The following is a 23,580-nucleotide window of genomic DNA, read 5'->3' on the forward strand; positions in this document are numbered from 1 at the left end:
GCAGGCGGCGGGGCGGCGGGGGCCTCAGACCCCGCTGCGGGGCACGGGCGCGGCCCGGACGCGCGCGGACTCTCCGGGCAGGGACCCCGGTGGGGAGGAGGGCGTGAAGAGGCCGAGCCGAGGCGTTGCGCTCGCGGGCTCCGGGGCCTCGGCCACCCCAGGCCGCGTCCCTGCGCCCACATGGCCTCGGCGGTGGGCGCGGCCTTCGAGGAGCTGCCGCACGACGGCACGTGTGACGAGTGCGAGCCCGACGAGGCCCCGGGCGCCGAGGAGGTTTGCCGAGAGTGCGGCTTCTGCTACTGCCCGCGCCACGCCGAGGTGCACCGGCAGAAGTTCCTCAGTCACCACCTGGCCGCGTACATCCATGGCGCTGGCGTGTGGACCTCGGGGGCCAAGACAGAGGGCGAGGGCCCAGCCCGGGTGGAAGCCAAGGGGGAAACCGAGACGGAGGTAGAGGGCGAAGGCGCCGGGGAGGAGAGCGAGTCCGAGGAGGAGAGCGGATCGGAGGAGAGCGAGACGGAGGAAGAGAGCGAGGACGAGAGTGAGGAGGAGAGCGACGAAGACAGCGAGGAAGAAGAGATGGAGGACGAGCAAGAAAGCGAGGCCGAGGAAGACAACCAGGAGGGAGAATCCGAGGCCGAGGGGGAAACCGAGGCGGAGAGTGAGTTCGACCCGGAGATAGAGATGGAAGCCGAGAGAGTGGCCAAGAGAAAGTGTCCGGACCATGGGCTGGACTTGAGCACCTACTGCCAGGAGGACAGGCGGCTCATCTGTGTGCTGTGCCCGGTCATCGGGGCTCACCAGGGCCACCAGCTCGCCACCCTAGACGAAGCCTTCGAAGAGCTGAGAGTAAGTATTGGGTCCGCACCGCGGAGGCCTGGGGTCAGGATGCTGACCCTCGGGTGGTGAAACGCACCTACACGTCACTTTGGGATTCTGCGCCCAAAGATTACCAAACATGAATGACAGGAGTGCAGCCGGGAAGGTTGATGCATTCTCTTGATGGGGGCTCAGCTCTGCAGTTGTTGCTAGGATGGGTTGGCACTTTGATGGCCTCGTGGTAAGAAGCAACGCTGCAGTCCCAAAGGAATGCGGTTCGAATCCACCAGCTGTTCCAGGAAAGAGCAGCGGCAATCTACTCCTGGGAGATTTGCTGCTGCTTAAAACCTGCTGGAAGGTCAGTTACGACCTGACTGCACGTAACAACGACAAGACGTTGTCCCACTTTGCTAGCCTAGTTTGTAGGGAGTTGCCTTGCCATCCCCAAGGCAGGCTGTTCGAATCCACCAGCTGCTCTTGGAGAAAAGGACAGCCTCAGAAAACAGGTCAGCTATGAATTGATTACGACTCAACAACGAGTGTTTGGGTAAAAAAAAACCCAAAAAACCCAACCCTCCAGCACTTGTCCAGAAGCAGGGTTTATCCACTCTTATATGATTGAACCCCTTTTGAGACAAGAAAGCTCTGGATCGTCATCTGAGTGAAAGGCATTTATGCATGAAACCTAATGTACAGTTTCAGAAAAAATGACAAGTCCCTGATTAATTTCAGTTAAATGACAAGGCCTAAGGAAAACATTGTTGGATTCATAAAAACCAGCTGTCAGTGAAATTGATTTTGACTCATGGTGATCCCACATGGACAGAACTGCCCTATATGGTTTTCACTGTCTGATGTTGCCAAAGTAGAGTGTTCTTCCACCATTTCCAGTAATCACTAGTTTATACTTGGGCCTAGACTTAGGGCTACTGATGAGGCAACTTTGTTTCCCACTTGAAAATGGTACACACTGTTTCTACCAAATGAATGAAAACAGATGGTATCTCTCTAGTGAAAGACTCTCAAAGGTAGTGAGTGGATTTGCATACAGGTGTGTCTTGAGTTCTTTCTTGAGTTTTCCATGTTCAAAACTAGATAGGGAAGGAGTCTGAGGTGGAGGCCAAATTAGGGTGGAGATGGGGGTTCCTGTGCTTTCCTTTCTTCTCCCAGAGCATCGAGTCTTTGCTTTGTGCTTGTTTCCCAGAGCAGAGTTTGACAGGTAGTAAACACTATGTGTGTTCTGAATGAGTGAATGTGCAGATTTGCCTTTTATTGATGTCATGGATGTTTATAGTCAGAAAAACTGCCAGAGCTGGAGTTTGAGTGAGGCACAGTGATCAGTTCATTAATTAATACATGTTTTGTCTTAGGACACCCTCCCCCGCAGCAGCCCTAAGTTGTTGTTACCCCAGTTCAGGAAAACAAAATATTTTGGTATTGATTGTTCCTACACTGTTGTTGAGTACCATCAAATGGGAACCAACCAATAGCTGCTCCTCTAGCAGGCTTTGAGAGGCTGTTAATAGCAAGGGAGGTTGAGTCAAACTGCAAGCCTTTGGGATTGCAGCGCAATTTCTTATTACTTGGCCACCAGAGCTCCCTATATTTTTGTTTTTAGTTTTGTAACCTTATTTCTTAGTCTTTTGTTCTAGCTTTTTTTTTTTTTTAAACGTCAAGTCAGAACTGACTCATAGCCGACCCTCTAGCAGGTTTTCAGAGGCTGTAGATCGCGTGGGAGGAGCTTGCTCATCATGCTCCAACCTCGTGCTTTTCTGTTGGCACCACAAATCCTTACCCCTGAACTACCAGAGCTACGTAAAATGCACATTCACAAACTGTGCAGGAAAGTTGTTAATAGGTAGAGCCTACTCAAAGGCACCTGCCACGGTTCCCCCTTCTAATCAAAATCCCCTTCCCCATGTTGTTGTTGTGTACTATAGAGTCAGAACCAACCAATAGCTGACCCTCCACCGAGTTTTCAGAGACAGTTAAACACATGAGAGGAGATTGCCCATCCTGCTTCCTTCAGAATTGTAATACAGCCTCTAGGCCTTCAGAGCTCCCTATCTTCCCCATCGGTAACCAGTATTATACCTTTGTGGCGATCCTCTCCTTTAACTTTTTAAGTTTAATTTTGTTTTTTTTTCCTTAACTTCTACCATGTATTGTGGACTCCTTAAACATTTTTTGGGAGGTGGTTAATAGATTGGTTTATTGTATTTATCACTTAAGGTTTTGCTTCATCTTCTCAGTTTGTGTTTATGCCATTTATCTAGTTAGTGGCAGTGCCATTATGGTTCATTTTCATCGCTACATAGAATTTCTGTGAAATATGCCACGGAGTATGTATTTCATAGTGGTGGTGGTGGTGGTAAGTGCCGTAGAGTCGTAGACGACTTCATAGCAACTATGAATGAAAGACCTGAACACTTGTATAACTTTTATTGTTTCTCCACATTCATAAGAGTTTCCAGAGGCAAGCTGTTTTGGAACTGGATGCCGCTCCTGCTTCCAAGCTTGTTTAATTGGAGAGCTCCACTAAACACTGTCCACCATGGGTAACCATTATCCCATTTGTCACATCACTGTCACAGTGGTTAGCATCACAGCAGCCACGAGTTACCTCTGTACAGCAAATGAATAGACCAGTGCTATACCACTTAGAAAAATGTTTAACCCAAACCAAAACCGGCCTGAGGGCTGCATACTAAAATCACCCATCTTTGGCTTGGTAGCATCACTTTCTGCCCACTAGGCCAACTGAGCTCTCTAGTTGTTGTTGTTGTTGTTGTTAAGTATTTAATAGTAGATGAACATTTGTTTCTAGTTTCTGGAGCTATATGAACATTCTTGTTTTTGTTTCCAGGTTCACATTCACAAAGAATCTTGACATAGAGGTTTAATTGCTAGATCATAAAGTATATACATCTTCTGTAGTATTGATGTTGCCAACTATTTTGTACAGTCATTTTATTAATGAGTATTTCACCGAGAGTGGAGGAGTGTTTCTGCTGCCCTGGATCCTTATCAGCACGAGCCCTTGTTGTTCTGTGTCTTCAGCAACACTTGCTTTTGTTCAGAATTCAAAATTTTGGTCGTCTTGTGGCTCTGTAATGGTATCTTACAATGGTATTGATTCATGGAGTAGGTCTTCCAGAATTTCACTGTTAACCAAAACAACCACAGCCTTGAAAACCCTGATGGTTGGCTGTGAATTGGTTCAGATTTGACAGCAGTAAAGTTTGCCTGTTTTTGAGTGAGTTACCAATAACTTCTGTGTATATCTTTTCCCTTCTCTCTCTTTGGTTGTAATTTATTCGACTTGAATTTAGTCAGATAAAAATAATTACATGTTGAAACAAATGTATTATTTTCTTTAATTTTTAAAAATTTATTTATACTATCATTCACTCTTATATAATACATTCTTGTATTATATATATAATACTCTTTAATGCACATTTTGTTTTAGACAGTCATCAGTACTTTGCTTTTATGTAATTAATTACTATTGATCTATTTTATCTCCCTGCATTTACTTTTTAATAATGTTCTTTTGCTCATTTTTCTACTGGGTTGTCTTTTTTTCCTCACTAATTTGTAGCTTCTTGTAAGTTTATTTCTCACTTTTTTGTTACTAGCTGCAAATGCCTTCCTGATTCTGCGGTTCCTCCCTCCCCCTCACTTTCCTTTTCATCCCTCTTTTCCCTTTCTTCCTTTTGCCCTCATCGTGTTCTCCATCTCTCCTTTTGTGGTTGAGTAGAGCTTTTTTATCTTTTTCCTTGCATCTTGTGTCTCTGGTTTTTGTGTAATGAAGATAAGGATTCAGTTTCTACCCCCGTGCCATACTATTAGCTAGCAGCATTTATAGGCAAAGTAGTGTTTTCCTCTGTGTCTTTGATCAGTTCTTTTCTCCTCTACCTCTTATCTCTACTTCATATAGATGAGGCATATGCAAATTTTCCAAAGTATTCCCCAAATTTTCTTGATAACCTTTTTAAAAAAAAAAATCCAGGGTGAAGTCAAGACTACATGATACACTTAGTTGTTGATACTTTTACTTTCCTTTAATCGGAGTTATCCTGCTGTATGTATGTGTGTCTTTCACAACCCTGGCGTTGTTGAACAGTTCAGGTCAATGTGTCTGTACAATGTCTGCAATCTGTATTTACTTTTCTTGACTGATTCTTCATGATTAAATTCATGTTAAAACCTTACAAAAATGTAGTTATATTTTTAAATTACCACAGATTAATTTGCCAGTAATATAATAGATTTTTAACACATTTTAAGCAACCCTGATTATTCAGTGATGAAATGTTCAGCTACTTCCTGAAAGATTAGCAGTTCGAACATCCCAGGAGAAAGACGCCGAAGTCTGTTTCTGTAAAGATTTGCAGCCTTTAGGAGTAACGCTGTGGGGCAGTTCTTCTCTGTCCTGCAGTGTCGTTTGAGTCATAATCGACTCAACAGTAAGGAGTTTAGTCTTCAGTATTATTTTTGGTTTATTCAACATGTGGTTTCTGGTGGCATTTTGCCCTTCGCTGTGCGTAGTCACGTGGCGTCCCTCTCAGACCACGCAATAAAGGACTGTTTGGAAAATAACCAAAACAAAAGGTGGTTTCTCCTGGTTGGCTTTAATTATTGCTTTCTTGGATGCATGAGGTCTCTGTGAAACATTGCTGAGGTTCTGGTACAAATTGTTCTTAGGTGTCTGAGTTGACTGTGACTCATAGTGACTGTATGAACAACGGATCTGAACCTTTCCTGTGCCATCCTCATCATCTCCAGCATGCTTGTGCCCTTTGGTACAGTCCCTGTGTTAATCCAGCCTGTTGAGGATCCTTCTCTCTTTTGCTCACCTGCTTCTTTTCCCAGCATGTCTTTTGCTAAGGACTAGTCCATCCTTATAACATACCCAAAGTACGTGAAGTGAAGTTTAACCATCCTGTCTTTTAAGGAGTACTTTGTGGTTGCACTTCCTCCAAGACAGGCCAGTTTGTTCTTCTGGCAGTCCATGATAGATATAATCAATATTCTTCACTAACACTGCAATTAAAAAACAATAAATTTTTCTTTGATCTTCCTTGTTCATTGTCTGAGTTTCACTTGCATATAAAGCAATTGAAAATAACATGACATATATTCTCACAGAGAAAGACATTTAAATAACTCAGTGGAATACAATTATCTTGTTACATATGATGTGTTCAGTTCATTTTCTAGTCTGTTAGAAAAGAAATTTCTGTTGCTCCCATTAAATGGATTTCATGGCACACTAATGGGTCATGCTTTGTAGTTGGAAAAACACTGATATAGAAACGGTGTGGCCACTATCCTAAGGTCAACTGAAGAGAAGGTAGAGTTTTGTAGAGTTGCAAAAAGAGATGTGATTAGCAGAATTCAGTAAGTGTTTATTGAGCATCTTTAGAGTTCTTATCATGACTTTTCTGTGGACACTTTGCCCTTGAATGTCCCTCTAAGATTCATGCTGGAGGAGAAGACTGTTTGGGTAAGGGACATTGGGAGCAGCTGCAGAGGGGAGCTGGTGAGGGGTATTGGTGGCAGAATGGAGTAATATTGGCCACATGCCCAGAACAGCAGTGACTCCAGAGGGACTGGAAGGTGGAGATATGCCTGATTGTAACCCTTGTGGCCAGTGGCTCTGGCTCTTTCATCAGCTCATAAGGAAAAACTGAAGAAGGAAGGGGTTGAAGCCCTGCTATAATATTCCTGTTTATAATTTATGTTTCTTATTCTTGTAGGAAGGGATTTGGACACCTTCGAATAAAAGCATGAAGTACAGACTACTAGGAATTCAATCAATGTCTTACTTATTTGTACAGGAAGTTATACAAGCTAAAATTAAGGTAAAGAGTATAGGCTGGTGTCTCTAGTTTAAGGCATTCCCTAAATGGTGCTAAGAAAAATTTGTATGAAGACTGGGTTGGATTCCCTGTCTCAAGCTGCCATCCAAATGTTTGACCTTATCTTGTGCTGGCAGTATTGTGAGTATGACAGTCAAGACTCTGTTTTTCATAGAGTTTACCCTCAAGCAGTGGAGGAGAGAGAAGTAGTTTTGGATGATGATTTGTAAAGAATGGTGGTAGGATAAGATTGTTGTTGTTGTTGTTGTTGATTGCCTTCCAGTTGAGCAGGACTCATAGCAACCCTATAAACAAAAGGCCTGAAACCTTTCTAGAACTGTCAACATTTATCAAAGTTCATAGAGTTTCTGGAGGCATGTGGTTTATGAAGTGGCTACCACTCCTGCTTGAGGCAAGGATAGTGGAACTTGGTCTTACATACATTGGACATGTTGATGAGAGAAGCTAGTTCTTGAAAAAAGATGCAGTTGGAAAGGTGGAAAGTCAGAGAAAGGGAAGATGACCCTCAACAAGATGGACTAGCACAGTGATTGTAACAGTGGGATTGAGCATATCAGAGATTGTGAACAGGGCTGAAGATAACGCAGGGCTCTGATTTGTTGTTTGGAGAGTCTCTATGAATCTTAGTCAACCCAACAGCACCTAACTACAACACAGTAGTTCAATATTTGGGCTGGGCAAATAATTCAAGAAGGTTAACTATGTGAAGAAAAATAGAGAATTAAGTTTGGAGAAAGATTTATCAATAACTGTATTTTGCAAATGGCAAGACAAGATCTTCCTCTTTACTGTAGCTATAGTAATCATTATAGTGTTTAAACAAGATGATAGATGGAAAGAGTTTAGCACAGTGGCTGCAATTGGTACCTCTGCTCTAGTGGCTTAGTAATGAGTTGTGCTGGCAACTCAGAGGCACATGGTTCAAATCCACCAGCTGCTACTAGGGAAAAAGATGTGCAGTCTCCTTTGTGATATGCTGCCACTGAAAACTCACTGGGAGGTCAGCTATGAGTCTGACTCTGTGGTACATAACATTTTTTCCTTTCCAGTATGTTGTTATTATAATGTGCTGTTGAGTTCCTTGTGACTCATAGCGACCCTTTGTACAATAGCTCAGAACCCTGCTCTATCCTGACCTAGCTTTATTGTCTCTGACACACCTACCCCCCTTTACCTACCTCCTTTAGTCACTGAGGCAATCCATCTTATTGAGGGTCTTCCTCTCGTGTGCTGTCCCTCCACCTTCCCAAGCATATAGAGCCATCTAATGTTCTATTCTGAGTTCAATGCTAGACAAGTTAGTCTGGCAGCAGTAGAGGTTCTGGACACCAAAATTCTTTGGATGAAAACTCTTCAGCCTCCTCTCCTTCTGTTCCTTCCGCCTGCTGCATTCTGGTGGGTAGAAAAGCTGGTGAAAAACTTGACTTTAGAAACGAGACTCCTGCATTTCAGTGTCCTGCTGGTGCCATATGCACTAGCTAACCAAAACACAGCTGGTAAGTCTAATTTTAGGTTCACAAGCCTTGCTGGTTGTCCTCCTTAAACTCTGTTTTACATTTGGAACTGTGGGAAATTTTTATAGAAGCAGAGGAGAGTCGGGGCAATACACCCTTTACTTTCTGGTTAATAATATCCTCCAGTTTCTTTCTAAGAGTCAGTCATGGGGATAAGTGTAAAATTATATAGTCAGGTACTTCCCCTCCCAAGTTTCTCTGTGCTTTGTTGTTTATGAACTCTGATTATCTTTCTGCATTGAGTGGTAGGATATGCTGTGTGTCAAGGATTAAAAAAACTAATGTGTGCCTGAGGTTATAAAACCAAGAGTTTAGGAATTTTTACCTTGACGTTGAATTTTGTGGGTTTTTTTTCCCAAAGTGAAATTAATAGTGGTAACTGTCATTGAATGGTTTAAGATCAGATGCTTTGCATTACATTGTTCATTATTTATTCTTAAGGCACTGGTTAGAGAGAAAGTCTGTTTGCTAACTCAGGAGAATGTCTTTGTATCTTCTCAACTTCTCTTTCTTGATTTCAAGCATTTTTTCATGTGGAGTGTCATCTGTTGTCCCTGATCTGTGCTTCCTTGTTTTTGAGCCTGATCTGTTCTTTTTATATCTTTATAGTGATTGGTTTAGTGAAGAAAACTTTATTCACAAATTGAATTTCACTTACAGATATAGGGGCTAGTACAACATGTATTTTGGGAGAACATAGTCCATTCCTTACAGTGCTCTTATAACCCCACAGGAAGATGTGCTTTTGTGGGTCCCATTTGTAGATGGGACTCAACTCAGGTGGACTCTTTCTAAAGGTCACTGAGAAAGTAAGTAGAGTACAAAAATCATAGGGTTGTACAATTTGATGGGTGGAGGAAGAGGTGAGTAAACAAAAGGGGGAAATACATGCTTTGTAAGTAAACCAGTATAAAAAAAATTTAAAAAAAAATGTATGTTAACGTCTCTATTGTTGTCTCTGTCCCATTTTTGCTTTATATTCATTTAATTATTCTCAATCATATATAAAATTTTTAAGTTTTACTAAAGAACAAGAATATCAGTTTAAAGACTAAGTTGAGCCTGAATTAAGCCATGTTTTCAGCTACTTCATAGGCGATAAAAGTTGGATAAGGAATAAGGAAGACTGTGGAAGAATTGATACCTTTGAATTGTGATGTTAGTGAAGAGTATTGGATATATGTAAAACTCCTTACCATCGAGTTTGTTCTGACTTAGGATGACCCTTTGTGGGATTTCTGAGGCTATAAATCTTAGAGGAGGGGGCTGCCTGTCTTTCTGTCTTGGAGACGCTGGTGAATTTGAAATCTCAAAGATGGGTAACCAATATCATTAGCAACACAACTCCCTATGGACTTTGCCACCAAGCTCCTCATTGACTATCCCATGAACTGCCAGAAAAACAAAAAGAAGTGTTTTGGAAAAGTGTTCCAAGGTTGGTGAAACTTCACCTCACATACATTGAGCATGTTATAAGGAGGGGCCAATCTTGGAAAATAATATCATGCTTTAAGAAGTAGAGGGTCAGTGAAAGAGAGGAAGACCCTCTATAAGACACAGTGACTGCCAACAATGAGTTTAAGCACTATGGAGATTGTCAGGATGGTACAGGATCAGCAGGGTTTCCATTTGTTTTAAGTAGGGTCACTGTCCTCATTTTATTCCCATTCCAAAGAAAGGTGATCCAACAGAGAGTGGAAACTGTCTAACAGTATCATTAATCACATGCAAGCTGAAAATTACCAAAAAATGATTGGAACAGTACATCAACAAAGAACTGCCTTATGTGTAGGCTGGGTTTAGAAGAGGCCATGGCTTTTGAGACATTATATATAGCCAATGTTAGGTGGTGGTCAGATCAACAGAGAACTGCTAGATGTGCAGGCTGGGTTTAGAAGAGGCCATAGTACTAGGGATATTATAGCTAGTGTTAAATGAATCTTGGCTGAAAGCAAAGAGTACCAAAGAAATGTCTATCTGTATTTCGTTGACTATGCAAAGGCATTTGACTATGAATCACAACAAACTGTGGCTAACTCTGAGAAAAATGAGAGTCTCAGAACACTTGATTACGCTTATGCGAAACCTATACTAGGACCAGGAAGCAGTCAGAACTAGGACGCTGACAGAGCAAGGAAGCACTGCATGGTTCAGAATTGGGAAGGGTGTTCGCCAGGGATGTGTCCTGTCTTCATAGCTTTTCCATCAATATACAGAACAGATCATCCGGGAGGCTGGGCTCTATGAAGAAGAATATGTCATTAGAATTGGAGGAAGGCTCATCAGCAATCTGCATTATGCAGATGACACAACCCTGCTTGCTGAAACTGAGGAGGACCTGAAGCACTTGCTGCAGAAAGTCAAGGACTGCAGCCTTCAATATGGATTGAAGCTCAACATCAAGAAAACAAAGATTCTCATCACTGGGCCAATTGGCAGCATCAGGATAGATGGTGAAGAGATTGAGACTGTTAACAACTTTAGTTTGCTTGGCTCCACAATCAACACTTTTGGAATGAGCAGCCAGGAAATCAAAAGACTAATTGCATTGGGAAAGTCTGCTGTCAGAGACCTCTCCAGAGTACTGAGGAGTAATGATGTCAGTCTGGAGACTTAAGGTGCAGCTGATCCAGGCCATAATCTTTGCAGTTACTTGATATGCATCAGAAAGCTGGACAGTGATTAGGGATGATAGTAGGAAAATTGATACCTTTGAGTTGTGGTGTTGGAAAAGAATATACCGTGGACTGGTAGAAGAACAAACAGTTTCTTAGAGAGGATAAGACCAGGTTGCTCCTTGAAGGCAAGTATTATGAAGCTTCTTCTGACATACTGTGGCCATGTTACAAGGAGGAACCAGTCCTTGGAGAGGGACAGCACAAGAGAGGAAGACCCTCGCTGAGGTGGACTGATTCAGTGACTGGGGTGATGGAGGTAAGTCTGTCAGGTACAATAAGGTTGGCACAGCATAGAGCAGGTTTCAGAGCTGTTGTACGTAGAGTTGCTTTGAATCACAAGTGACTTGATGGCACATAACAACAAACAACAACTGCAAAAGACCTTTTTAAAGTGTTCACAAGCAGATGCTGGACTGAGGACTGAGATGAACCTGACCCAAGTAGGGGCCTCATCGGCCTTTGAAAGCTGAACAGTGTTTTGGTCCAGGCCAAAGGAAGATCAGAGGATAGATGCCATTCAATTATGGTGTTGGTGATGAATATTGAACACTTTAGGAGTTGACAGAAGAACTAGCATCCGTCTTTGAAAAAGTGTAGCCAGAGTGCTCCTTAAGAAGCATGAATGGCAAGATTTTGTCTCATGTACTTTGGGCATGTTATCAGGAGAGATTAGTTCCCGAAGACTTATATCATGCTTGGTAAAGTAGAGCATCAGTGACAAGCAAAGAAGACCCTCGGTAAGATAGGTTGACACAGTGGATACAACAGTGGGCTGCATGTTGATGACTATAAGAATGATTCAGAATTGGGAAATTTTCTCTTCTATTATACACAGAATTGTTATTAGTTAGAAATTACTTGACAGGTCTTAACACCACAGAAAAACCCCTTCCTGCTGTTTAACCTAGTGTAAGTCCCTCCAGTAGCTAACTGTTTTTTCTGGTCTGTCACCATACCTTTTAAATTAGGTTTTGGGAGGCTGTAAACTGGTTTGGAAGAGATTGCCCATCTTTGACCTGCAGAAACAGCTGGTAGATTTGAACCATGTGCTTTAGGGTTGGCAACATAACTGCCTACCACTAGGCTACCAGATCTCCCTTATGGAGATCCTCAGAATCAATCTGTAGCTGACCCTCTGGTGGGTTTTCAGAGGCAGTTAATTGAATGAGAGGAGATTGCCCATCCTTCTCCTTCTGAGCTGGTGGTGTCCTTTGGAGGTTCAAATAGCTAAAATCCTTAGGTGTTAACCAAAAGTTTGGAGGCTCTCTTCTACCCAGAGGAGCTTCAGAAGAAAGACACCAATCTAGCCTGACACACATGGCGTCTCCCTGAGTCAAAGCCAGCAGCCAGTTGTAATAGCAAGGTGGTGTTGGGTTTTTTTTTTTAATTTAATAGTGTATCTTTTTGTACAGTTGCATAAGTACTCACATATTTTTTTAAATTTTGTACATTGTTAATTCAGAGTTTACCCATTATTGGTAGCCTTTTGAGGTATTTCCAGTTTTCCAGTGCTATAAACAGTTCTGCAGTAAATATGTGATAGCCTTTTTCAAGAAGATAAAAGGAAAAAATGGATTTTCTAGTAAGCATATAATCTTGTAGTAACTTACTTTTTTAAGTCAACAGTATATTAAAGTTGCCAATTTCTTCAAAACCACTCAATTTTCAGTCTGATGGGTAATAATAAGTGATGCCTTAATTAATAATAAGTTTAAGCATCTCTTCATCTTTTACACTTTTTCATTTTTATCAGCCATTTCACATTTCATGTACTTTGCTGGAATTTCTTTTAAGCATATTCAACTTTTTCTAACTTATAGAAATTCTTTGTTTTCTTTATACTTCTATGTTATACTTTAATTTGTGTCTTTCTGAACTTTGTTTTGACTAGCCTCTTAACTTGGGGTACATCACTCTCATAAAGCCATTTCGTAATAGGAGTACATGATCTCTTTAATGGAGTTACCTCGAAGAGCCAATCAAAGAGCATGTGAGCTGTGTGATCTATGGGTTTCTCATTTGATTTTCACCAACCTTTTAAAAGCTAGAATGTACTGCGTTTTAGAGTATTGTGAAATGCTAACAAAAAGAATACAAGAAGTGCTTTAGAAAGTAAAGAGTACCTTTAAATGTAATTCGTTTTGTCCTTTCTTTGGTTTTGTTATGACTCATAGCTAGGAGCTAGTTTCTGTGAAACATCCCACACCTCCACAGAGTGATCATACTCTGAGGGGTAGGTGTCACAACATAGCACTTGTCCTTTTTTATCCTACACACTCTTAGGGGAGGAAAGAGGTGCATAAACAATGTAGGCTCAGGTTGAGCTCCTTTGTTCTTAGAATGCACTGGGGAAGATGGAGGTGGAGAAGTGCAAGCATCAGGCAGGTTTCATTTCTTACCAGCCATGGTGTTTGTCCTAAGGATTGTCTTGATAGATCGAGACTGTTTATGGAACGAAATATTTACAAGGTTAGAATTAAGGAAAATGCTTATTTTTCTTGTCGCTTACTTCTTTTTCAGATCTTCAGCATCTCTATGCTCCTTCCCAAAGTCCCATCTTTAGCAAGTAGCACATCTAGTCCTCCTCTGGCCATACCCTATCCCTTCTCGATACTTTCTACATATCCAGGACTCAAGATCTACTTGACCAAATGACCTGAACCTGATTTCAGAGTTTCTTACAGAGCCCTTCTTCCCAAGGGTTTTTTAGGTCATTAGAAACTCACAGGATGCAGAGATAATGAATCCTTTAATCCCATGGGTAGTGAAGAGACAAGGGGATTCCCAGAGCTTGGATTTGGTGCCTGGGGTATATTATCTGTTCATAAGGCTGTTTAGGATGCTAGGATGTAAGAAAAGAAACGGAATAATAGGTTTTAGACTAGAATCACCATTTATACTCATACCTCAGTCCTGTAGTTCCTCAGTTCTCCTCTCTCCAGAAGACCTTCTCCTTTTATCAGCTACTTTTATTGTGGTTTAAAAAGTCATCAGAATACAGGAAGAAATAGAGCCCAATTAATCTTTTTAAAATAATTCTCAAAGAATGGGGTGAGGAGGTGGAGTAGGAGAAAATGATGTGGCAGTCAGCTTTTGTATATATTTACATTTTTGGAAACTCTGTCTCGTAGTTGAACTTTGTCCTATAGCATCACTGTAAGTCAAATCCACTGGATGGTAGTGAGTTTGATTTGGGGAGTTAGATGAGCAAATTTCCTAAAAGGGAGCTCTGTGAACTTCTTTCCCCTCGGTAGGCAGTGCTGCTGATGCTTTGTGAAAGGAGGGAAGATTCTGCTGACACACTGCATTTTCATGAAAGAAGGCTAGGGTTTCCCTTATCTTTCTGCACAAGGCACATCTGCCTGCACTCAAGCGGTCTGCTTCTTAGGGATTCCTTCATCGTTGTTCTGTTTCTTTTCTCAAGGTTTTAAGACACAGTTTGGTACATTCCTTTCTGTTCTCTAAAGCCAGGGGAGCAGTCATAATGCATCAGGGCGCTTACGGAATAGCTTAAAATGGGCGCTGGCAGCTGGGATGTGGGGGAAGAGAGCTTTCCAGGGACAAGTGACCTGCTTGTTCAGCCAATGAGAAGCAGGTTAGAGGAATGATATCATCAGACAGGCTTTATTGTCTGATCATCGCATAAAGCAGCATTGTATTTGTCAACTTAACCCTTTTTTAGATACTTCATATTTCACACACCCCCCACCCCCACTCAGTGTGTGACCTCTAGATTCTTGCTCCCAGATGTGTGATAATGAGATCACAGAAGTCGAAGACTCAGAATCGGGCAAGTTAAACTACCGTTTTTAAAAATACAGATTGTTAACACAACTGGATTTGAGTGGAAATGTGATCTAAGTTGTGTTTGCCAAGTACATCTTAAGCAATTTGCTTACTGTTCTATTGGATTTTACTTATAGCTTTGATATTTTGAGAGGAAAGGAGAAATATTAGTGTCTTTTTAATTCCTGTAATGAAGATCTTCATATTTCCTAAAATTTCCTAGCACTGATCCTGAGCCCGGTTTTAAGTAAAAAACTACTTGCAGTATTTGCTTTGGCTTTTTAATTTTCCTGACCCCGTAAGAATGACAGCCATTTTACCTCTTCATGCTTCTTGGAAAAATTTGAGTCTTGATGCTGTAGATTCTGTAGAGTAGGTTATGATCCTATTCCATTGTATAGACTTGTTAAGAAAATAAATCATGTGAATTTAGATTGTGCTACATACGTGTAATATATTACTGTAAGGCATTCATGTCCTGAAAGTGTATGTTCAGCATATTTTCAAAAAGCATCTGCTTGATATGCATGTTGTTGTTGTTGTTAGGTGCTGTCGAGTCGACCCATAGTGACCCTATGTACAGCAGCCCTAAACCCTGCTCTGTCCTGTGCCAATTTCACTGTCTCCGACACCTACCCCCCTTATCGCAGTCACTGAATCAATCCATCTTATCAAGGGTTTTTCTCTCCTGCACTGTCCCTCCACCCTCCCAAGCATGATGTCCCTCTCTAAGAACTGGTCCCTCCTTGCAACATGTCCAAAGTATATCAGACAAAGCTTCAGAATCCTTGCCTCCAAGGAGCAGCCTGGTTTAATCCTCTTCTAGGACTAGCCTGTTCTCTTAGCAGTCCATGGTATATTCAGTACTCTTCTCCTACACCACAGTTCAAAGGTATCACTTCTCCTTCTATCCTCCCTAGTCATTGTCCAGCTTTCTGATGCATATCAAGTGATTACAAAGACCATGGCCTGTATCAGGCACACCTTAGTCTCCAGAGTGACATTGCTCTTCAGTACTTTGGAGAGCTCTCTTGCCAGCAGATTTTCCCACTGCAGTATGTCTTTTAATTTCCTGGCCGCTAGTGCCAAGAGTGTTGACTGTGGAGCCAAGCAAACTAAAGCTGTTAACAGTCTCAATCTCTTCATCATCTGTCATGATGCAGCCACTTGGCCCCGTAGTGAGAATCTTTGTTTTCTTGATTTTTAGCCTCAATGCATATTGAAGGCTGCGGTCCTTGACCTTCTACAGCAAGCGCTTCAGGTCCACTTCAGTTTCAGAAAGCAGGGTTGTGTCACCTGCATAATGCAGATTGTTGATGAATCTTCCTCCAATCCTGATGCCACATTTCTCCTCATACAGCCCAGCCTCCCAGATAATCTGTTCTGCATATAGATTGGAAAGGTATGGAGACAGGACACATCCTGACATACTCCCTTCCCAATTTTGAACCATTTATATGCATACTAATTAATATGCATATGAATTGATATGAATATGAATTACAAAAATAAAAAGATGTAATCCTTTCCTTTAAAACATTATAAATGAGATAGCCTGCCTGCCCCATTGTAAGCACCTCTTTCCTTAAAACATTATAAACGAGATAGACAATAGTAATGTCTCATATTTATATGTTGTTTATCTTCCTGCCTCATTCTAAGCCCCTTGACATGTATTAACTTACTTGCTCTTAGTGCAGTCTTTTGAAATGTTGTTGTTATGTGTGGTTGTCAGAACCGACCCATGACTGACACTCTAGTGAATTTTCAGAGGCAGTAAATCACACAAGAGAAGATTGCCTACCTTTCTCTTGTAGAGCAACTGGTGGATTCAAACTGTGCGTTTGGGTTGGCAGTACAGCTCCTTACAAATAGGGCACCAGAGCTCCCCGAGAGGCAGCTGGGGGGTGGGTTGGGTGTCTAGCTTAATTATAGTGTCACTGAATTGGGTGGGTGGAGGGTAAATTGGATGGGTAAAGGAAAAGGGAAAGATCTTGTGAAAAACAATGTATGTGAACTTTGTAAGTAAACCAGTATAAAATAATAAAAAAAACCCTTTTGCTCAATAATAAAAAAATCTCATTGAAAGTATTAACAAAAATACATATTTTAGATGCTGCCAAGTCAGTGACAACTCATAGTGACACTGAACAACCTGAACCTTGCTCTATCCCACACCTTCCTCATGGTCGCTCAGCATCCTCAAGCCTGTTACTGTAGTTAGTGTATCAGTCCATCTTGTTGAAAATTGTCTTTTCTTTTCCTGACCCTCTGCCTTTCCCAGCTTCTCCCGATATGATGTCTTTTTCCTAGGACTGGTGCCTCTTAGCAGCATCCCCAAAATGCCATAAATGAAAGTTGCATCATCCTTGCCTCTAAGAGGGGCTCGAATTGCACTTTGCCTAATGCAGGCTTGTTTGTTGTTGTGGCATATCCCATAGCACATGGACTTTATGTAAAGAAGAATGTGGCACCAGGATTGGAAGACAGCTCATCAACTTGTGTTATGTCGGTCATACAACTTTACTTGCTGAAAGAGATAAGGACTGAGGCACTTACTTGCTTCAGAGAGTCAAAGACTACAGGCTTTTGTATGAGTTACATCTCAACAGCAAGAAAACAAAAATCTTAACCACTTTGACCCATTGTTGATGTGATAGATGGAGAAAAAATTGAAATTGTCAACTATTTCGTCCTTCTTGGATCTACAGTCATCACAGTTGGGACCAGCATTAGGAGATGGGGAGCTAAATAACATTGGGAAAATCTGCTATCAGGGATGTTTTTAAAGTCCTGAAGAGTAGTGATGTTACTTTGAAGATTTATGTGTGCCTGATTCATGCCACAGTCTTTCCAGTCTTTTGCTATGCATCTCAGCTGGACAGTGAATGAGGATGACAGGAGAAGAATGGATGAATTTGAGTTGTATTGGGAAAAAAGTGCTGACTATTCATGGACTTCCAAAAGAACAAACTTGTCTTGGAGAAATTGCAACCAGAATGTACCTTGGAGTCATAGAGGTGAAGCTTCATCTCACATACTTGGTACATGTTATTAAGGGAGGCTATTCCCTAGAAAGGGACATCATGCTTAGAAGGTGGAGGGTCAACAAAAGAGAAGAAGAACCATAAAGAGATGGATTGACATAGTGTCTCTGGTAATGGACTCTAGTGTGTTGATGATAAGGATGGTGCAAAATAGGACAGAGTTTTGTTCTCTTTATAGGGCCGCTGTGAGTTGTACTTGGTGGCTCTTAATGACAACATGGTATATTCAGTACTCTTCACCAACTCCTGTATTCTTTGGTGGCTAATTTTTCAACACATAACGAAGTAGTTGAGATAACCATGGCTTAGGTCAAGTGTGCCTCAGTCTTTAGATTAACATCCTTATTTTTTAGAACTTTGGAGTGATCCTTGATAGCAGATTTCCCCACTGCAACGGGTCATGATTTCTTGATTTCTCTCATGGGTGTTGGTTGTGGATCTAAGTAAAATGAAGTCATTGGCTTCAGCTGTCTATCAGGATGTTGCCTAATGGTCCTCAAGCTCAAGCTTATTGTCACCAAGTTGAAACCAACTGATAATTTTCCCTGAGGCAGCCTTTCAGAGAATATTAATCACATGGGAAAAGATTGTCTGTCTGTCCTCTGAGGAGCAGCTGGTGAATTCAAACTACCCACCTTTTGGTTGACAGCACAACTTTTTACTCTTTGGGCCATCAGAGCTCTCTGCCCATTAGTCCAGTGCTGATGATTTTTCTATTCTTCATGTTGAAATATAACTATATTTATTTTAGGCTGTAGTCTGATGATCTTCAGTACATACTTTAAGTTGTCTTCACTTTCTACAAGCAAGGTTGTGTCATCTGCATAGTGTAGGTTGTTGATTAGAACAGGGAAGCATTGCATGGGTTTAAATCTGGAAAGATAGGTGTCATGATTAGATCATTTTGCTATACCTCTTCAGTCTTTATGCTCAGAGCAAATAATTTGAGAATTTTCTATAAAGTCTTGTGTTAAAAATTACATGTTGCAATGGTAATATTTTAGATATATGAATTTAAGTAACATCTTTTATTAAAATGAATTAATAAAAAAGAAAAGGAATTAATCTATTTTTTTTGTTTGACTACCAGGAAATATTTTATATGTTGCTTGCATTGGGAACTAATGTTGTATTTCTGTATGTTGTTTTCACTGCCCTAAGTTATTATAATGCAGTAGTAGTAATAATAATAATAATAATAACAACAACAACAGTTTGACCTTTTAAGCACATTGTACACTATAAGATTTACTGCCATTGAAAACCTACTAGAGGGTCAGCTATGGGTAAGTTCCAACTCTACAGTATATAAGAACAGTATATACTTTGCCTGATAGCTTTAGAACTATTATTTCAGTTAAGCTTCAAAAAAGAATAAAAACTTTGGTATAATTGTTATATAGAAGGAGAGTAGATTATGGGAAATTTCAGTGATATGTGTGACGTTAACCAACTAGTTACCGGCAGATCTCAAATTTGAACCCTTATCTCAGAAACCTGCACTCTTATTAAATCAGTGGTTTAATACCATTTCCAATTAGATCTTGGGAATTTTTTTCTTTGTTTTTATTTTCATAAGAATGCTTAATATTGCACACTTTTGTGTTTGACATGAAGAGGTTTGAAATAAAATAGACATTGTAGGTGGAAATTGCTTTTGCAGAGTCTTAGCCCTCATTGGCATGGTTGAGCCCTGAGATGAAGCGATGAGTCAGCCTGTACAAATTGCTTTTAATTTTCATTCCAATAGTTATCCCAGGTCACTAGGCAATTTTGTCTGTAGAGAAAGGGAAGAAGAGCAATGCCTCTCTCCTTCGTAGTAGTTCAGTACTCTTGAAAGATAAGAAATTGTTTTCCTTGTCCTTTGAGATGCTGTGTGTGTTTGGGGAAGCAACAAAATTACGTCTAGTGATTCCTGCTTTTTCTTTCTTCTAGAGCAGAGACTCAGGCGGACTGAAGGCAGCTATGATAGAGCTGGTGGAAAGATTAAAATTCAAGAGCTCAGACCCGAAAGTAAGTATTGTTTTGGAAATTGATTGGGTATTGGCACCTCAAGCATTTTATTCTCCTTGAGCTAAGTTCGAGGGATTTTAACGATCATATATCTGAACATTACATTAAGATCTAATTAAGCCTGCCTATCAAAAATAGCATAGTCCTAATATGCCTGGAGATAAGTCATCTATTGTTTTTTTAATCTTTTTTATGAGTTAGGCTACATAATCATTAATTGTTTTCCCCCAAACTGCAGACAAGTATTTTTTTAATATTCCTTTACCAGACCTTTGAGATGTCTGTGTCCATTAAGTCTAGCCACAGGCATCTGTGATACTGATCAGCTTAATAGTAGGGACTGGAACAGGATCCAGACCCATCCAGTTGGTGTCCAGCCCTTGGATCTCCTGTCTTCCCCACTTGGCAGGAGCCAGCTGCCACTGAGAATGCTTTTGTCCTCATGACCTGGACCTGGATCTAAAACCTCCAGGTTTTTTCTGTAAGATATTAGGGGCTGGAGAGTTGAGAGTTGATATTGCTGAAGATACCATACCATACTAGGGTGGGGGTAGACTAGGAATGAAACACGCCAGAGGGATTATGACTAATGCAGACTCCCTTTCCCTATCCAGAAACTGTATCTCTGACTGCTGTTAGTGCCAGCTGGCTCTGCCTGAGTGTCAGAGCCTCTCACAGTTAAATCGGGAATGGAGCATTACTTGGGTTTTTTCTTTCTTTCTTTTTAATCTTTTTTATAAAAAATAAGGGGAATGGGATTGGTATTCCTCCCCCTCTCCCCCATCATCTGTTGAGAGCCTGGTATTGTGTAGTTTTGATAACTGCAGTAGCTCTGCAAACTGGAGTTGAATATTTATATTTGTGTATCTCTCTACAGCTGTATCTATAGATCTTGACACATCTAGAATTATTACCTCAAATCTAGAATGTATTAGAATAATAGAGCTGAAAGTAAAAACTATGACTTCAATGCCTTTCTTTCATATCATGCTGCAGACCAAGCACTGGCTTTCCTCTTCTACCTACTGTATGACCACCTTATGGCTCAGTTTTAAGTTGACTTACAATTTAAGCCTGAGTCATAGGTTTTTCAGAGAAATTAATCACCAGTCTACAAAATAGTTATATCTTCATATAGCATTGAAAGTATGAGAGCAGTTTCTTCTGCTTTCTGGTATAGTTAGGGGTCTAGAAGTTTGTTGTTGTTATGTGCTCTGAAGTTGACTCAGACCCATAGCCACCCTGTGTACTCTGAATTCTGCTCTATCCTAAGCCACTTTGATCATCTCTGACACACTTACTCCCATTACCCCAGTCACTGAGTCATTCCATCTCATCCAGGGTCTTCCTGTCTTGCGCTATCCCTCTACCCTTCCAGTATGATGTCCCTCTTCAAGGACTGGTCCCTCCTTGCAACATACCCAGATTATATCGGTTGGAACTTTAAAATCCTTTCTTCCAGGAAGCAGTCTGTTTTCATCTTCTCCAGGATGGACCGGTTTGTTCTCTTAGCAGTCCATGGTCTGTTCAAGATTCTTTTACAGCACCACAATTTGAAGGCATCAATTCTTCTTCTGTGGTCCTTAGTCATTGTCCAGCTCCCTGATGCATAGCAAGTAATTATGAAGACTGTGGCCTGCATTAGGTACATCTTTGTTGACATGGACATCATTGCTCTTCAGCACTCTGGAGAGGTCCCTGACAGCAGATTTTCCCAATGCAATTAGTCTTTTCATTTCCTGGCTGCTGGAATCAAAAGTGTTGATTGTGGAGGCAAGTAAGCTGAAGCTGTTAACAATCTCAGTCTCTTTACAGTCTATCCTAATGCTGCCAGTTAGCCCAGTGGTGAGAATCATTGTTTTCTTAATGTTGGGCTTCAAGGCAGTAGTCCTTGACCTTCTGCAGCAAATGCCTCAGTTCCTCAGTTTCAGCAATCAAGGTTGTGTCATCTGTGTAACACAGGTTGTTGATGAGTCTTTCTTCACTTTTATACATTCATATGCATTGTTTCCTTCAGGTACATTTTGTTTTATACAGTTATTTCTGTACATGTATTTTCCATAATTAGTGGTAGGGAGTATTCTGACAGCTGTAAATGTACTGGGATAACTTTTATCTACTTTCTTAGCTCACAGTAGAAGGACTCTTAGTATTAGTAGGTTTTCCTTTAGTGAAAATGAACTGATTAAAGGTTACTAAAAACTTTTCTTATCAAGTTTCTCTAGTTTTTAGGACAACTCTACTAAGGGAGAGAAGTGTGTTTTCTGTTTCTACTAAAACCACATGATTATAATTATCAGGGACGTAAAGAGTATACAAATCAGCCTGAATGTCTCTGTGTGTTGAGAATATAGGTAAAATGCTTTGTGATCCTTTGTGATCCATGTAGTGTTTCTGATGGAAAATGTGCTGGAGTTGAAAGAATTTAGTAATTCCATGAGAAAAACTTGAAGCTTTAGGATTTTCCCATGTTTGATCATAAGCTAAAGAGTATTTGTAAAGCCCTAACTTGATCTTGGATATATGCATACCTATATATATCTATTCTACTTTCTGTTTATCTTGCTGTGAACCATTTGTGACTTGGCAACCTTGTGTATTTTCAAGTCCCTTCCTAGCCTACCATGTTCACAGGCTATATATACTTAAAGTTGGCTTGACGAAGGAACAGTATAATTGCAGAATGACTGCCAGGTCAGGAAAAGGATGAGAAATGGGCCACTTAAATATATAACTTTTGCAACAAAAAAAAATTTTCCAAGAAATAAATTGATGCCTCCCTGGTGAACCCTGAAGGTTCTAGTTTGTTCTTTTTCCTTCATTACCCCCTGTCCCCCTTCTTAAATAGGCCTGTTTATCTCTTAGGCTTTATGGCCTGACATTTCCTGGCAATAGAGACTTTACACAGAAGCACTGATTGAGTTATAGAGGACTGAGCATTATCTCTGCCTCACTTCCTCTAGAATTCCCTAATGCATCACAAAGCTTGATTAGCCCAGACACTGAAGTCTGCTGGGGCCTTAGTTAATTTTTACTTCTGAATTCTGCTAGTAAGGGATGGAAGAGTTATAGGTTTACCATTTTTTTTAAGAATTATAAAATAATATATGCTTATTTTGTTGTTGAGTACCATTGATTTGAAACTGACCCATAACTGACCCTCCAGCAGGTTTTCAGAGGCTGTTAATCACATAGGAAGAGATTGCCCATTCTTCTCCTGTAGAGAAGTTGTTAGATTTGAACAGTGTGCCTTTGGGGTTACAGTACAGTTTTTTACCACTAGATTAAAAAAATAAAATGTTCATAGAAGGAAAAAACCCTACCACCTTTGTGTTAACCACTACTAACAATATGAAGGAATACTGCCTTTGGTATGGATTACATCTCAACATCAAGAAAACAAAAGTCCTCACCACTGGACCAGTAGGCAGCATTATGATAGATGGAGAAAGGATTGAAGTTGTCAATTATTTTGTCTTCTTGGATCAATAGTCAACACCTTTAGTACCAGCAGTCAGGAAATCAGGAGACATAATACATTGGATAATCCACTGTAAGGGACTTCTGCTGAATACTGAAGAGCAGTGATGTCACTTTGAAAACTAAGTTGTTCCTTTTTAAGGCCATCGTCTTTTCAATCACTTGCTTGGAATTGGAGATATGGACAGTGAATAAGGATGACAGAAGAAGAATTGATGCCATTGAGTTGTGGTTTTAGAGGAGACTACAGAATATCTTAGTCCAAGTATAAGTTTCGCATTAGAACGATCAAGTGTTCTGGGATTCCCATTCTTCTCAGAGTCAGCCACAGTTTGTTATGATCTACACAGTCAAA

At 40.8% G+C, this 23,580-nt stretch overlaps 1 protein-coding gene across 1 annotated transcript in view; it reads left to right on the top strand.

Annotated features, from left to right (window-relative positions):
• The first annotated feature begins 180 nt into the window (after positions 1-180).
• The window catches only part of TRIM44 (tripartite motif containing 44), a 73,966-nt gene continuing 50,566 nt past the window's right edge, over positions 181-23,580 (top strand). The window contains exons 1-2 of the mRNA XM_006883790.1: positions 181-849; positions 19,668-19,745. Of these exons, the coding sequence (XP_006883852.1) occupies positions 181-849; positions 19,668-19,745 (747 nt within the window). The remainder of the gene's footprint in view (positions 850-19,667; positions 19,746-23,580) is intronic.

The sequence above is a fragment of the Elephantulus edwardii genome, unplaced genomic scaffold (assembly GCF_000299155.1).
Source record: "Elephantulus edwardii isolate Elephantulus edwardi_28Jun2011 unplaced genomic scaffold, EleEdw1.0 scaffold00029, whole genome shotgun sequence".
NCBI classification, from domain to species: Eukaryota; Metazoa; Chordata; class Mammalia; order Macroscelidea; family Macroscelididae; genus Elephantulus; species Elephantulus edwardii.